The following is a 16,324-nucleotide window of genomic DNA, read 5'->3' as shown; positions in this document are numbered from 1 at the left end:
TAGATTTTCACATAAATGGCTCGAATTAAATTTCAGAATCCCACCAGCCAAGAACAGTTCACAACTGATACGCCCAATAATTCCTCCATTTCAAATAAGATACAGCTGAAAAAACTCATCACAAATCTCAATAATTGATGAAATTAGAAATCGTACAAAACGAGACCAGAATATATGATCAATCAGTAACAAAATCACTTAATATGAACTTTAAAAAGAAAAAGAAAGAAAAAAGTTTACAAGCTTTGGTTTCATGGACTATAGTAATATCATCACATTTCAGAGGGGGAAAATGAAATAAGAAAACTTATGAATAGTTCAAACACTCTTACGGTAAAAATGCTTCTCCCGCATGCTCTTTCATATACGACGACTGTGACAAAGTGAAATACGAGATGTAACAAAAAAACCTCTATCCCGCCATCTTGGTGAGGCGATGGATCGTACTTCTTGCAACTCTATTACCAGGATCAAGATTCATGACAGTTCTGAGATCTTCGGCTCCAAGCTTGTATTTCTCCATGCTCTCATAAAGAAGGGCACGCTGGACTAGAACGGACACATTTTTCCCTTCGCGTTCAAGCACCTGCACAAGATAACACAGCTCTCTCAATATTGATTGAATGCTTGAGAATGTAATGTCTCAAAAGTTATAGCCTATAGGATTCCACTTAATGAGGGGAGGGGAGATTCCATCTACATTCGTCGTAGGCAGTTTGGAAACCCATTCAAGATGCACAGTTTTGAGGTAAATACAAGATAGCAACTCGCAAACGTGCAAAAGATAAAGGTAAAGAATTTAACTTATTGGATGGCAAAAATGGAAATTGTAAACATAAGGGCCCAAGCAGTGACCAGATGAAGTACTATTTATTTAGGGGAGGGCGGGGGCTTTGGATCTATACATATTTGTGAAATTTAATGCTCATCATTGCTACAAATTTCAGTTCGAAATACATACTTGATTCTATCATAAGGCTGCTCTAACATTCATCAATGTTGATTATCATCCACAGAGAAAGAGAAACAGGGTAATTGATGATCAATATGCGGAAAGGAATCATAGTGCCCAAGTGAGACCAATTGGTACATTATATACGATAAATGCAATCCTACTTAGAGCCTTAAATACATATTAGACCAATTCCATAATTAGATAACAGAATTTCATGTCTATTATTCTTCACGTTTTTGATATTATAACTGCAGAATAAGGACTTGGATAACCAATAGGTTCAACTGCAGAACATTCAAATAAGTAATTGGATAGATCGTGAAATAGCTTAGAGAAGAAACTAGTACCTTTGTACAGTCAGCTACAGCCTTCTTATACTCTCCGACTTCCTTGTAACACGAAGCCCTGTTGACTAACACATCCGTCGTGCCATCATCATCACCAGCCTTCTCAAGAAGAACAACGGCCCAAGACAACCATTTTATAGCATCAGCAAATTGGCCATTCTTGTAATTTTCCATACCCTTATTCTTGGCAGAGGAGGCAGAAACACCTGCAGGGGGAGGAGGAAGGCCCTCAAGCTCAGTCGTACCCCCTGAATCGCTTCCTCCAAACTCTTCATTTATTCCCCAATCATCACCCTCCGAGAACTGCTGGCTAGTAAATCCTTCAGCCCCACCGGTCCCTCCACCACCAGACGAAGAAAATAACACATCAAAGCCATTAGCTCCTGAGGACTGTTTTTGCGGCTGACTCTGACTGGTGGATACACTACTAGAAAACCCAAAATCACCCAATGGATCATTGTTACTAGTGGGAAAAGCACCCGATGAAAATGAGGATCCACCAGTTTTAGAAGTGGCGTTCTGAAAATTCCCAAATGAATCGCCCAACGGATCACTGTTATTAGTGGAAAAGGCACCAGACGAAACTGAACTTCCACTCATTTTTGAAGAGGCATTTTGGAAATTTCCAAATGAATCACCAAATGGATCATCATTGTTACTTGTGGGAAAAGCAGCACCTGATGAATTCGAAGTGGCATTTTGAAAGCCACCAAACAAATCATCCCCAAAACCACTCTTCTCACTTGCTTTACTTGCTGACTTCATACCAGCAGACGACTTAGACCCGAAATCAACCAAAGATCCAAAAGGGTCCTTACTCGAACCCATCCCCACACCTCCTACTCCACTCCCTGCCATACTTTTCATTGATGGAACCCCAATATTTGGACTTCTAACGCTACCACCACCCAAATTCGAATTGCCACCACCAAGACTTGAACTCTTGCTATAACTGCCACCATAGTTCACATTACCACCACTACTACTGACATTAGATCCTGCACCAGCAGCCCCACCGACCGAATAACTAGTTTTTGGCAACGAATTCCCCACAGAGCCCATCGAGAACGTGTTCTGGCTCGGGGCAGGAGCCGTGTTTTTCAGTGGCACATTGCTGCTACTCTTGTTCCCTCCAATTGCTGAGTTCACCAAATCACTAAACAGATTCGGGTTCTTACCATTCACAACGCCAACAACGGATGCACTGGAACTCGGAGGGGCAGGGGAGTTCCAGCTCTTCCCGAAAATATCTCCCACCATAGACGTCGGGCCCGATTGAGCTGGCAATACGGGTTGATGGGTCCAGGACGACGAGGCGGTAGTCGGCTTCTGTTGAGCTGACGAATATGCATACGTAGCTGGCGAATACGACGGCGTCTGATTCCTCTTATCATTCATAGGTCGCGACCGGCCCGAACCCAGCCCGAGATCGAAATCGAAGGCGTTTACAGAGCCCGATTTGTTGTTCGATTTCCCGTAGCTCGAATTCATGATTTTATTCTACCTCTCGATAAACGATCCGACAATTGAAATTGAAATGACAGAAAAACTAGATCGGATTCAAAGGAAGACTAAATCAACCGATCATACTAAATCACGCGAAAAATTCTGAGATTGCAAATCAGAATGAATGGAAATTAGATCAAGGGAAATAGGAGAACCTAAATGAGATATAATCTGTGGATTTATCCGTCTTCGAGCTAACCTGCGCAGTGGGTGGCGCCGTCGTTAGCGGTGGAGCTGGAATTATGTTGTGATCGGAGATTTTCGATTAAAGCTGAGATTTGGGGATTCAGAAATAAAAAAAGAAGGCTCAGTTTGGAATTTGGAAAGTTGTAGAAGGGTAGTTTGGGGAATCAACAAGCAAACGCTAGGACAAGAGAACTAATTCATTATTTTATTTTGAACTTTGAACTCATTTTTTATATAGTATCACAAAAAGTAACTCCGTTGTAACAAATAAAACATCAAGAATGATAATTCAGTTCCGTAATAAAATACTCCCTCCGTCCACCAATTAAAGACCTATATGAAAAAACACGAGTTTTAAGAAAAAAATGTATTTTTATTAGTTGAGTGGAGAAAGGGTCCCACTTTTTAAGAAAAAGTGTATTTTTATTAGTTGAGTGGAGAAAAAGTCCCACTTTTTTGTAAAGAATCTTTGACTTTTTTGATTAAATAATGAATAAAAACTTACCAAAAATAGGTAGGTCTTGTTTTTGTGGACGGACCAAAAAGGCAAGTAGGCTTTGAATTGGTGGACGGAGGGAGTATTTATATCTGGGGGCTTCGCCCAAGAAATCATCTATTAAAGTTAAGATATACAATAACTTACACAATAAAACTAGGAGCTGTGACAACAAGTCTGAGGGGGGACATATAGCGGGAACATGAGAATTCTCGACTACATGACGAGAGCAATTAAGCACGAATTTTCCCCCACCATATTGGACGAAATATGGCCTTCTTACATAGACTTCATACTTCCAATCATTTTCTAGCCGTAAATGGAAACAGTTCTAGAGCTCACTAAGGGCGGGGCGTTTGATGAGAAACCACTTCCACTGCCGCCCTTGATCCTAAATTCACCATCTACTTTTCTTTTTTCAATCACTTATGCCGCCACCTTTCAAATTCCGGTGAAGAGCGCTGGCCTGGCCCACCCTCGTCTCAACCTCCTCATCTCACTCTGCACTCATAGACACACACACACTCATCGACCGTCGCACGCTTTTCCCTCTAAATCGCTCCAACTGGACAACAACAGTGCCACCTTCGACCACTGCCTCTGATTTACAAGGTGACGCTTCAACTCTATGTGGCAGTTTGGCATACCTAGGGCTTCTTGTGGCGGTGTGATTCAAATTAGCAAGGCGGCGTTGGGTTTTAGCCGCAACGTTCCTCTAAGTCACAAGGTGGAGTTTTGGATCGCTATTAGGGTACCGTACCCTATTGCCGATCCTTGCCTATCTGTAAGAATTGGTGTAAGTTCTGAGTTATTGGTGTTGATGGTGGTGTTTGAAGACGGTGAAGGGGTGATCGAGGCAATTGCTGCGACTACTGCCGTCGATTGAAGATGGGAGAGACGGCAGTGGTATTCGAGTGTATATGTGTGTGTGAGATAGAGGGGATAATATCTAAACGACGTTGTATTACACCAACTAAACGACGTCATTTTATTAATCATCCGGTGGTTCTATGTCATATTTTCGGCAACTTAAAAAATGTCATATCAATTTCTCATTTGAGGATTTATAAAAATTGTGGCAAAATTAAACGACCTATTAAATTCATGAAAATTCAGACAAAATTAAAAGAGGAGATTGAAAATCGGTGCGAAGTTCATAAGTTTTATTGTAATGAAACGCATTGTTTAAGTCCTCATTATTACTTGTACAATCTCATACTTGCTCACCTCCAAAATCCCTTTATTAAACACTATTTGAAAGAGAAAAACGAAAGAAAAAATAATAATAATGAAATGGAACTTAGAGAAGTTGAAAAAAGGAAGGTAAAATGCAGCTAAAAGTTGAAATCACTATTTCAAAATATTTGCAAACTGCATCCTCAATTTTTTCTAAGTGTGACATGTTTAAGTGCACAACCACTCACCATGAAGAAGATGCAACAATCCAAAAGCTTTCTCTATCCTAACTCCTAAGCATCATGTAAAGAGAAAATAAGTATAACCCTCATGCACGGCCACTGCCTCCACCAACACCACGGTTTGACGCTCCAGATTGTGCGGCAGGCGGCAGATCGGGAGTCGAGGCCTCTCCCCTCCGAACCTGCATTGTTTCACGACGACTGTCGTGTCGTGGGCGAGGCCTACTCCTCGTGTTTTGTTGTCTCTCAGTGAACTTGTATTGTGGCCTATGAATGACTTTGCCATCAACAAAGAGATCACCTAAGAATCATTTCGACAAGGCATGTGACTATGTGAGAGATGCAGTAAGAGGATGTTTACTTTAGGATTGATAACACATAGGATTTGAGTATTTGAAGCAGTAGACAATCAAACAAGCACAAAATTATTCAGCCCATAATATTTTGTGTGTCTAAACATCCCACAAAGAAAGTTAGAAAGGGAGTGTTGAGAAGGATTCCTCTGTAAATTCACTAACCTCCATAGTCCTTGTTGGGAACGTCGAGGTATGAATCGGGCAACACCCACAGGACACCGGGAAGGGCTGCGAATGGCAATGTTGCATAATGAATCAGGTTGTGTGTAAGAGACAAAGGAGCGGAATGCAGAAAGCTCAACTAAACTTCCAAGAAACACGTTCGACTCATGACACGTGTATCCAATATATCACAGAGAAAGCAACAAAAGAGTTGAAATGAATGTAGCATCAGCTGCATCTCATAAAAAATGAACCAAACCAGTCTGATCGAAAGCAAATGAAAGAAGCAACAACCACAAAGAGAGGAAACTTGAACACAGAAGTTAAGGAATCCATCTGAAATGTTGAAGTCATGGGCATGATCCTCAAAATTCATAGTATAATATATGAGCACGACGAGCAGATTTTCTAAGATGAAAGAGTCGGGGTTCACGGATGTTCAATACCTTTGACTTTGTAGGAAAGCTCTTCGGAGATCAGAGCTCCAAACCCAGTATACGTCGTTGTACACACAGAATATATCTTCTTCTTCGCTTCTTCTTCACTGCATATCAGAACAACCAGAAAACTAAGCAAAATAAACCTACTTGGAAAATCCAGTTGCACACAAATAAAGGTTTCAGACCTCTATCAAATCTATAGATAATAGACTTGAATCGACCAAATCGAGTTTCTTCCTCCCAACCTCGAGGCTATCTATAGCTACAACAAAACAGAAGTCTCATCCATGGTTCAATATATACCTGCATTCTACTAGTTTTGCCCACATTGAGCTCTGTTTTGCAAGAATCATGCTTCTAACTCTCAAGTAGTACAAATTAATTAATATATCAAGCTACAATGCATCAAAACGATAGTTCTTCTACCTAATTAACCTAATTTCAAAATGTCAGGCTACTGCAATTCATGAAAACTATGAATTTATGCCCCAATTCCTACCAAAAACATATGAAACACAGTGATTCTTCTTCATTTTTGTTTTGAGGAGTAACAGAGTAATTCCTGGAAACAGCAGAGAATCAACAAGATATCACGCAACACTAAATAGGAAAATGCAGTCTCAAAAAATTGGAGGGAAATCATTTAGCTTTACCTTCCAACAACGGAAGCTAGGGTTTTGACGTAGGCATTAACCATCTCGTCGGCAGTGGGCTTAGGATCGGAATCGAACTCCATCACGATGAGCCAGTGCTCATAATCGCAGCCGTCGAGGAGAATCGTCTCCTTCGGGGGCCGGTTGCTCCAGTTGGGCGACGGGTCGTTCAGCGGAGAATAGCCGGTGCGCGACGAGCTGAACCGGGTTTGAGATGCGAACCGGTCCGCCGCGGGCTGCTGGTGGTGGTCGTTGAGGCCGTGGATCAGAGCGGAAAGGGAAGTACGAGAGCGGCGGGATAACAGCGAGGCTAACGTGCGCCGGGTGGCAAAGAGCGAGGCCGCCATGGCTGAAATGTCGGAGGCACTCGAACTGCACTGCTGCTCTACGTCTAGGTGTGTAAAATCAATCCGGGTCGGGTATTATCGGTACTCGACCCGGAATTTCCACAGTATAAACCGCCAAATCAATACCCGACCCGAGTGTACTCGAATCATGAAGAAGCTCAAGCTGACTTACCACTACCCTCCGAAGCCACCAACCGCCGCCGAAGCCACCACCGCAAAATCTTTCAATGCCACCATCACCGGCCTATCCGCCCAAGGCTTCCACCGCGAAGTCGTCGTGGCCTTTGCCTCCATGCTCGAATCCCCCAATACTCACCCAGACGCCTTCACATACCCTTCCGTACTCAAGGCCTGCGCATCGCTCGGCCTCTTCTCCCTCGGCCTCCATCTCCACCAACAGATCACCGTCAATGGGTTCGCGTCCGATTCTTACATATCCTCCTCACTGATCAACTTCTACGCCAAATTCAGAAACGTTGGTGATGCGCGGAAGGTGTTTGATAGAATGCCTCACAGAAATATCGTCCCTTGGACCAGCATTATTTGGTGTTACTCCCACGCTGGTGACATTAGAGATGCATTTGCTTTGTATAACAGTATGCAATATGAAGGTATCGTGCCTAGCCCGGTCACGATTTTGAATGTGCTCTCCGGGGCTAAGGAGAGTGGACATGTCGATGTTTTGCACGCCTGCATTGTTAAACGTGGTTATGGCCTGTGAGTTAGCGCTCATGAATTGTTTGTTGAGTGCTTATTTCAAGTGCGGAAGAGTTGAAGATGCTAGGAAGTTGTTCGAGCTTGTTGGATGAGAAAGATATTGTTTCTTGGAATAGTTTGATTAATGCTTTTTCTGTGGTAGGGAATCTTAGGGAGGTCGTATGTCTTTTTCTCCCGAATGAGGTTGAATAAGTTAGAGCCGGATCAGAAGACTTTTGGATCGTTGGTCTCTTCTTTAGCAAGAGAGGGCAGTCTTGAATTGGGAAGAGTTGCACATGGTCAGATAATCGTTTATGGATTTGAATTAGACAGGCATGTTGGGACGTCGCTCGTGTATTTGTATTCCAGATGCAGGAATGTGGATGATGCATTTCGAATTTTTGAGCGAGCAGGAGATAAAGATGTAGTATTTTGGACTGCCATGATTTCTGGGCTTGTACAGAATGATTCTGCAGACTATGCGTTAAGAGTTTTCCGGAAAATGTTCTTTTCAGGAGTGAGGCCATCTTCTGCAACAATGGCTAGTGTTATTGCAGCTTGTGCACAGCTGGATTCTATCAAACATGGGAAATCAATACATTGCTACATTTTACGGCAGCAAATGGTTGTAGATATTACTTTACAGAATTCTCTTGTTAGTTTGTATGCGAAATGTGGCCTTTTAGAGCAGAGTTTTACTGTTTTTAGCAGAATGGATGAAAGGAATGTTGTCTCCTGGAATGCAGTTGTCGCTGGTTACGCACAAAATGGATATTTAAGTGAAGCATTGCTTTTATTCTATGAGATGAGGGCAGCTAACCAACTACCTGATTCTATAACCGTCGTTTCCCTTCTCCAAGCGTGTGCTTCAATCGGGGCATATCATCAGGGGAAGTTGATTCACAGCTATGTCCTCAGGAGCTGTCTCGGACCATGTATCCGGATAGGTACAGCCTTAGTCGATATGTATGCTAAATGTGGCAATCTAGACCGTGCTAGAAAGTGTTTTAGCATAATGCCAGAGCACGATAGTGTTTCCTGGACTGCTATTATTGCAGGATATGGTAGTCATGGGGAAGGGGAGGCTGCTTTGCAAATGTTCTCGGAGTTTCTGCAAAGTGGGCGTGCGCCTAATGATGTCATATTTTTATCTGTCCTATATGCCTGCAACCATAATGGGCTGGTTGATAGTGGCATGAGATTGTTTGAGTCGATGATTCATGACCATAAGATCGAACCAAAGATTGAACACCTTGCATGCGTTGTTGATCTCCTCTGCCGAGCTGGCAGGGTACAGGATGCATATAGCTTTTATAGGAAGATGTTTTCCAAACCAGTGATTGATGTCCTAGGCATACTACTTGATGCTTGCCGGAATAATGGTGATGAAGAGCTTGGGCGTGCCGTTGTTGAGGAGATTTCCGAATTTGAGCATGCAGATGCTGGCAAGTATGTGCAGTTGGCTCAAAGTTTTGCTTCAATGGAGAGGTGGGATGGAGTGGGAGAAGCTTGGATTCAAATGAAATCGCGTGGTCTAAGGAAAACTCCCGGGTGGAGTAACATTGAATTGCATGGTACAATCACCCCATTTTTCACGCAGCATACTTCTCATCCAGAAAATGAGACAATTATCTTTGTATTGAGAAATCTAACTGATAATATGAAGAGACTAGCATTAACTTCAGAATATGATGATTTCTCTTCATATATTGAGGTCATTTGAGAAATCGAGCTCCTGTTTATGTATCTGCTCTTATCTCTATTGGAGGTCCAGACCTGGCTCCATGAAAAGCTCGGCAACTTACTTTCCCATATGGATGAAACAGGTGATACTACTATTCAACTTCTTTCAGCCTGGTGGTCAAGAAATTGTGTCCATTTCTCGTCCTAAATTATTTTCATATTACGTGTTTTTGATATAACATCAAGTTGGTTCCTGTTCAGTTATAATAGTGGTTGATTTTGGTAATACTATAGAAAATATCAACGTTTGTCAAGTTATATACACTTTGGTTATGTTCACTGAAGAAGTTGCAGTGGGGCTTTGATTTCTGCTTATTGAGAAAAGTAGATTATTAAGACGATTGAGAAAATAACTGGAATTGCAAAGATAGTTTTGTTGAGTAACTGCCGATTATTTGTTCAATAGCTAAAAGAGATCATCATGATTACTTAATCTGAACTTCTATGGATGATATCAACAAAGTTTCAATTGATTGGTTGCAAAATCTATGACAGGTATGAGAAGGTAGGCCAGCATACGGAAGAGCTATTCTTAGAATCGAGAGTGAAATGACTGAGCTTTTGAGGAAAATTGGGGAGATAAAGCTCCAGTCCTTGGAGGAGAAAAAGAAGATGAATAAGGCAGTTGCTGAGCTTTTCAATCTGTGTAGGATAAGGTAATGAAATTCTTATTTTCGGAGATGGTATGAGTTGCAGATGCCAGTTTTGTTCTTTTCAGTGATTGCGTGGATGAATTAGAGCTATTTGACACTCACTTTGTTGATAAGAATTGCAGGAACTTACAGTTTGTAGATGATTACTTTTGAACAGATAGCAACTTATTATGATGCATGAAGAGGTATATATGTTGAGGAGTTTGTTAGAAGAGGAAATTGCTCATAAATTGATTTTCTGAGTCTATAAGGATACTGCATTTCTGAATCATACGATGAATATTGATATGCTTGTGGCCACGTAGTAGTTAGTATCTCGAGTTTGCTCCTCTTTGTCGTTTAAGCCAATCTTGGACTTGTGATGTTCTCAGGCAAGCTTCCGTTGCAGTGAATGTTTGGCAGTAAAGGGAGATGGTTCAACGGACCAACGTGCCCGTTGATGTTCGGATCAACGCTCTCAAGATGGAGCTTAGCCTTTGCAAGCAACAGATTGCAGCGTCTGATAATGCCATTGTAAGACAGTAAGCTTCCTTATAGCAGACAATAAGCATTGGATGCTCTTTTACTCTTTTCCAATGGAATATATATATATAGCATAAATATCATATGCATATTAGTCTTTGGCATTGTGCTTTCATTTCATAGTGACAACAACCAAACTTGGTATCTTCTAGTGCCGTGTGAAAAGGACACGACGAAGAGGGTGACCTAATCGGTAAAGTGAGTGGTCTCATGATTGAAAGATTATTATCTAATCGAATCCAACCACCATTTACTTCGTCTCGAGGGGGGCTTAAGCCCCCCCCCACCGAACAGAATCATCAAATTATCGATATTTTGTGTGAATCATTGTGACAGATGAACCTAAAAAACATAGACATATATAATTAATTCAGTCTACATTTCATACATGACATAAAACAGTGCTGAGATCTTCAACATCAGACACATGAAACCCCTACTTAACCACTACAAGAACAAGGCAGGCAGATTCTACTGTTTACACGACCGATCCTCGACAAAATCTAGCAAGCCATGGCCACAGATTTCCTTTTGGAATTGTCCAAGATCGACGATCCATCAACAAACTGCACTGCCTCACAAATGTTGATCAAATTCTCACTCCCAAAGGCGGGCTTCACCTGACATATCTGAGCCTGCTGAGACTGATACTGATACACGCATTCGAGTCGAAGGCTGTCTGAAGCAGCTCTAGCATTGGTCTTCTTCTTCTACTTTCTCTTCATCCACAAATGGAAAGAACTTCATGTTTAATGCTGCAAGGATTTTTGTGTTTTTTTGTTTAGGATAAAAACTATCAAGTTTTGCTCCTCTTTTATACATAAATGAAAGTCTTGGTTTCAAGTGGAAGGAATTGAGATTCGCCACTAGCTAGTGATTCCTTTGGGATAACTATATATTGCTTGCTTTTATCAATAGAAAAGGTATAAATTCAAGATGCCTTTATATATTTTCTTATATATTCCTTTTGAGCTCATGTCGACTTAGATATCATTTTAAAAATTTAAGAGAAATTAACGTCATTTAGCAAGATGATATGCAACTTTCAATCATTTGTAGAAAAATGTTGAAACGTTGCAAACAAATTTGCCACTAAAAAAACAAAAATTGTGACAAAATATGGTATTTCTAAGGCCTATATCAAGACTTCTTCACTCTTCACTTGGATTCCTTTAAGTGAGAATATGCCAATTGATGTGAGCATCAAATCACTCTTGAAAGGTGGCAAGGAAAGGTATATATTTTTTGAAATAATCCATGATTTTCTCTTCTTTTTTTTGTTTTCTTTTATATTGACTCCTCAAAGCACAAGCACTTTTGCTTGTTATGCCTAGAATAATCGTGTTTTTGAATCCGTATATTGTGTAACACGACATGAAACGAGGCGTGTACTGGTGAAGTGTTACACAGTCTTGCAACGTTGTATGGAATAAAGGATATGCCCCCTTCCCCTACATTATTATGACACTAGCTCACTCTCATATATGGGAATGTGATTCTATTTCTTCCTATCTAAATCCATTCAAGATTGTATCTCCAAATCTCCAAATCCCAAATTCAGCACAACAAAACTCACAAAACTGATCAAAACACTCAAAATTAAGCAATTCTTTTTACATTTGTTTGGATGCAGAAGGTGGCATTGGAGGAATCCCCTGCTGATTCCTAAACACATTGAGAGGATCTATCTTGGTCTTGGCTCTCACAAGCCTATCATAGTTTTTCAAGAAGTACTTCTCACCCCAAGTTCTTGCAACCTCAACAGCATCATCATCTACCTCAACACTCATCATGCCTTCAAAACCAAGATCAAGATCCATGTAGTTGACATAGGCCGCCCTCGGCTCGGACGAGACGAAGGGCGCCATCGCCGTGTAGAGCCCCCTAATCCAAGCTATGTAGTCTTGGCTCTTGCCATTGTCAACTTCATCCCAATCAACAAGATATTGGATTGTGAAAATGTTGCCTTTTCTATGAGGGAAAGCTATGGATTCACTGCTTATTTTGTGCATGGCTCCACCATAAGGGTCTAGAATCACATACCCTTTTGGCTCCTTGAGTAGAATTTTGATTAAAGACTTGATTCCATTGATGGGAATTGGAGCTCTCACATAGTCTGATTTGCCCTTGAAGTAGTTCTTGCTCTTCAAAAACCTATCTTTTAGGCTCGAAATCGGGCTCCCGATTTCGAGCCCTGAGAAGTAGAGAACGGACTCGATCCAGCCCATCTCACTGCATTCCCCCTCCGAGATTTCCAATTCGGGGAATGTCTCATTCAAGATCATCAGAGTTTCCTCTTTTGATCCTAAATAAAACCCTTTGAACGTGGCCGTGATCCCCGGGGCTTTAGCCTCGGGGAGAGAGGCCCCCAGGAAGGACGACAGGTAAAACCCGTCGTCCAGCTCCGGGGCCACATGCTGCCACCTGTTGACCAGGTTCAGCATGCGAGCTTCGGATCCGGCCCTCGACACAATAAAACCCGTCACTCGCTCCGGCACCCTCGACAACCGGACTTTCCAGGCGTACACCACGCCCCAGTTCCCTCCCCCGCCCCCGCGGATGGCCCAGAACACGTCCTCCCCCATCCCCGCCCGGTCCAGCACCCGCCCCTCCGCGTCCACGAGGAGCGCGTCCGCCACATTGTCCGCGGCCAGGCCGTACTTCCTCGACAGCAGGCCGAACCCGCCCCCTCCGACGTGGCCCCCGACCCCCACCGTGGGGCACGACCCCGCGGAGAACCCGTGCGACCGGCTCGACTCAGAGATAGAAAAGTACGTCTGGCCCAGCGTCGCCCCGCCTTCCACCCAAGCCACCTCCGCCTCCAAATCCACGGACACGCGGTCGAGATTCATCATATCGATCACCACGAACGCCCGCCCGTCCCCGGCCATATACGACGTGCCCTCATAGCTGTGGCCACCGCTCCTCACCCTGATCTCCCACGACCCCAGCCGGCAGCACACGACGGCGGCCACCAGCTGCCGCCTGCTCTCCGGCATGACGATGGCAGCCGGCTTGGGGGCCTCGGCCCCCGCAAACCGCAAGTTTTGAATGGAGAAATCCAGCAAGCTCAAGTAAGTGTTGGGATCATTTCCCGAATTCGGATGAAGAGAGAAGTTAAACACACTGTGATCAAGCAGGCATGATTCAAGAACATCTACACTCTCATGAGAGAGTGCACGAGCAAGAATCTGCATGAAAATGATCAAAGGAAACAGCATATTCATTTCAACAAATTAAAACGCCGTTTTCTGCCAATTTTTAAGAAGATGCTAATTATGCAGAGATGAAGCAATAGACTGCTCTTTTAAGGCAAAAATTAGAGAATCATTTCGCTATTAGAGGACAAAAGGATGGAGAGATCAATGCAGAAGGCCGGCATTGATTCGGACATGAACATAAACAGACAAAGAAATTACAAAAATGCATCTACTTTTTTAAGGACTAGCAGAGATGACGTGCCTTCGCACCTAAAAATGAATTATTTTAATGAATAAATTGTTATGCATGTAAATTTATATTTTATTTTATAGCAATATTTATCATTTTAATGTATTTTTTGAATCAATTATTGATTAATCTATACTCATAAAATAAAAATAAAAAATTTAATTTTATTTAATTAAACATCACCTAATTTTGTCTTCATGTTTATTTATAGGTTTCATCTTAATTAATTTTAATTCCAAAGATTGTAGCAAAATTAAAATTGTAATTCTTTGTATTTTTTAATTCTAAATTATTAAAATTATATAATAAAAAATAGTAACTTATATGATGAAGAGTCATAATGGATACTCATACTACTACTTAAGTAACTATTAAAATATAAAGGATAAACCATAATATATTTATAGATATATTAGTATGTATAATATATTAAATTACACAATTGACCTTAAATTAAGTATATATATGAAGGATATAATAGGCTAATCAAATTTTGTAAAACAAGGCTCTTTTACAGTAGGTATAGATTAATGAACTGAAACAAGACAAATGCATGGAAACAAGGCCTGCCTTTTCTTAATTTCTTCATATTTTGTTTAGTTATTTTACAGTGAAGAGTTGGCCGCAAAACTCAAGCCACCATTTTTTTTTTTTTTTTTGTATATTTCAAATTTTCTTTTATGTCCGAAATCATTAGTAGCTTTTTTTTTTTTTTTGGATCGGGCAAAGTCATGTTAGATGTTAGTAGTTAGTTCCCCATCCACTCCAAGAACCACCTTATCTCTCCATTCGCCAAAATCCACCTTATATCTCCAATCTCCAATCTCCAATCGAACCCGAGTCACTTCATTTAAGTGAGAACCCGGTGGCCAGTGGGCTACTAAGCCCCCTGGTTTGAAATCATTAGTAGCTACTAGCTAGCAAAGAATATTCGGAAGCTAAGAAAATGACATGTAAATCATTATGTCCGAAATATTTATCCGAAACAGAGAAAGAAAATGACATTCATTATGTCCGAAATCATTAGTAGCTACTAGCTATCAAAGTATAATACAAAAATGACATGTAAATATGTAATAGTGAAGCGATAAACTAGATATAACCTAGAAAATAAATCAACTCTTTAAATTATTTATTTATCCAACAAAAAAAAAAAACAAATGATTTAATTGGATATGAATCATACTCCATGCCGTGGACATGAATCTTAACTGTAAAATAACTAAACAAATTTAATACTTCGAATAAATCATTTGCTTTTTTAAGGGGTATCTTATATGAGATTATCTCACGAGTCAATAATTAGACTTTGACTTGTAAGACAATCGATCTCACACCATTTTTGGTGTTTTTCAATTGGATTAGTGAAGATAATCTTGGCTGTTCCTACCTAAATTAAATAAATATATATTTTTTCTAAAGAGTATTTGTTAACCATTTTATAATGCTTAAATTGTCAAAACTACTCTTAACAAGATTTGAATGGAGTAAACAACCAAAGAGGATCCCTCCAAACATTAACTTGCAAAAACCAACAAATAAATTATAGATAACGTAGGATAGAACCGACGCTTCATTTAATTAAATGCAATTTTCCTTCTTTACTAAATACTCTCTTTTTTTAATTAAAAAAAAAAAGATAGTACTAGTACCATTTTTAAATCTTATACTCAGATTGGGCCCACGACAGTGACGAATCTATATAATACTCCCTCCGTCCCACCCAAGATGCTACATATTTCTTTTCGGGCCGTCCCAACGAAGATGCTACATTTCTATATTTGGCAAAAATAAGGAATTTTAAACACTTAATTAACACTAATTAAATATTTCTTTATTATCTTCTTTCTCCTACTTTATCACTTTATTATCTTCTCTTACTTTATCACTTTATTACTTTCTCTCTCTTACTTTATCACTTTATTATTACACACTTAAAACATTAATCTACAATTCCTTAAATCCCGTGCCGAAAAGCAAATATAGCGTTTTGATCGGGGCGGAGGGAGTATTAATAAATACTTAGCTGATCAATAATATAGGCCATTTTGTAAGCAGGCCCATAATAACTAAAGGCTATTTTATTAGCAGGCCCATTACACGATTGTAAATTCCGAGATAATATTTATGTGTAGCTATTAATCTAATTGTGAAGATCACTCTAGTAAAAGTATGAGATAAATTTTATACTTTTCTTTAGTTGTTTATGAAAAATAAAATATTCACGATTAGAGTTATTAAACGGCCGGTTCGAGACAAAAAAAAAAAGAAAAAAAAAAAGAAAAGAAAAGAAAAGAAGTCATATTTATGGGCCAGAACTCCACCAATAGGCAACTAATAATAGAAAAAGTTAAGTTTTAATTTACTATAACCTGCTTTGATCTGGAAGTCGGC

General features: G+C 40.5%; 4 protein-coding genes across 4 annotated transcripts; 1 reads left to right on the top strand and 3 right to left on the bottom strand.

Annotated features, from left to right (window-relative positions):
• Positions 1-106: 106 nt before the first annotated feature.
• Positions 107-3,230, bottom strand: LOC131021005 (stress protein DDR48). Its single transcript, XM_057950075.1, has 2 exons — positions 1,303-3,230; positions 107-586 (listed from the first exon to the last, which is right to left on the bottom strand). The coding sequence occupies exons 1-2, from the start codon at positions 2,791-2,793 to the stop codon at positions 413-415; spliced, it is 1,665 nt and encodes a 554-aa protein (XP_057806058.1). The 5' UTR covers positions 2,794-3,230; the 3' UTR covers positions 107-412.
• A 1,589-nt stretch (positions 3,231-4,819) lies between these two features.
• On the bottom strand, positions 4,820-6,882 carry LOC131021002 (multiple organellar RNA editing factor 3, mitochondrial). The gene is made up of 4 exons (XM_057950072.1): positions 6,520-6,882; positions 5,873-5,970; positions 5,427-5,492; positions 4,820-5,209 (listed from the first exon to the last, which is right to left on the bottom strand). The coding sequence occupies exons 1-4, from the start codon at positions 6,864-6,866 to the stop codon at positions 4,995-4,997; spliced, it is 726 nt and encodes a 241-aa protein (XP_057806055.1). The 5' UTR covers positions 6,867-6,882; the 3' UTR covers positions 4,820-4,994.
• A 132-nt stretch (positions 6,883-7,014) lies between these two features.
• On the top strand, positions 7,015-11,263 carry LOC131021001 (pentatricopeptide repeat-containing protein At4g04370-like). Its single transcript, XM_057950071.1, is given in 5 exon segments — positions 7,015-7,581; positions 7,583-7,663; positions 7,665-7,757; positions 7,759-9,961; positions 10,330-11,263. Coding segments are annotated over 4 exon segments (2,268 nt in total). The 3' UTR covers positions 9,286-9,961; positions 10,330-11,263.
• Positions 11,264-12,052: 789 nt separating this feature from the next.
• Positions 12,053-14,022, bottom strand: LOC131021000 (berberine bridge enzyme-like D-2). The gene has a single exon (XM_057950070.1). The coding sequence runs from the start codon at positions 13,705-13,707 to the stop codon at positions 12,094-12,096; it is 1,614 nt and encodes a 537-aa protein (XP_057806053.1). The 5' UTR covers positions 13,708-14,022; the 3' UTR covers positions 12,053-12,093.
• Positions 14,023-16,324: the final 2,302 nt, after the last annotated feature.

The sequence above is a fragment of the Salvia miltiorrhiza genome, chromosome 4 (assembly GCF_028751815.1).
Source record: "Salvia miltiorrhiza cultivar Shanhuang (shh) chromosome 4, IMPLAD_Smil_shh, whole genome shotgun sequence".
Classification (NCBI taxonomy): domain Eukaryota; kingdom Viridiplantae; phylum Streptophyta; class Magnoliopsida; order Lamiales; family Lamiaceae; genus Salvia; species Salvia miltiorrhiza.
This window is presented reverse-complemented; position numbering and strand designations above follow the sequence as displayed.

Excerpts from the sequence above, each read along its gene's own strand:
- LOC131021005 (XM_057950075.1), bottom strand. The coding sequence starts at position 2,793 with ATGAATTCGAGCTACGGGAAATCGAACAACAAATCGGGCTCTGTAAAC. Across the intron at positions 587-1,302 it reads CTGTAGCTGACTGTACAAAG|GTGCTTGAACGCGAAGGGAA; the intron begins GTACTAGTTTCT and ends TATCTTGTGCAG.
- LOC131021002 (XM_057950072.1), bottom strand. The coding sequence starts at position 6,866 with ATGGCGGCCTCGCTCTTTGCCACCCGGCGCACGTTAGCCTCGCTGTTA. Across the intron at positions 5,971-6,519 it reads CTAGCTTCCGTTGTTGGAAG|TGAAGAAGAAGCGAAGAAGA; the intron begins GTAAAGCTAAAT and ends TCTGATATGCAG. Across the intron at positions 5,493-5,872 it reads GCTTTCCTACAAAGTCAAAG|CCCTTCCCGGTGTCCTGTGG; the intron begins GTATTGAACATC and ends TGCCATTCGCAG.
- LOC131021000 (XM_057950070.1), bottom strand. The coding sequence starts at position 13,707 with ATGAATATGCTGTTTCCTTTGATCATTTTCATGCAGATTCTTGCTCGT.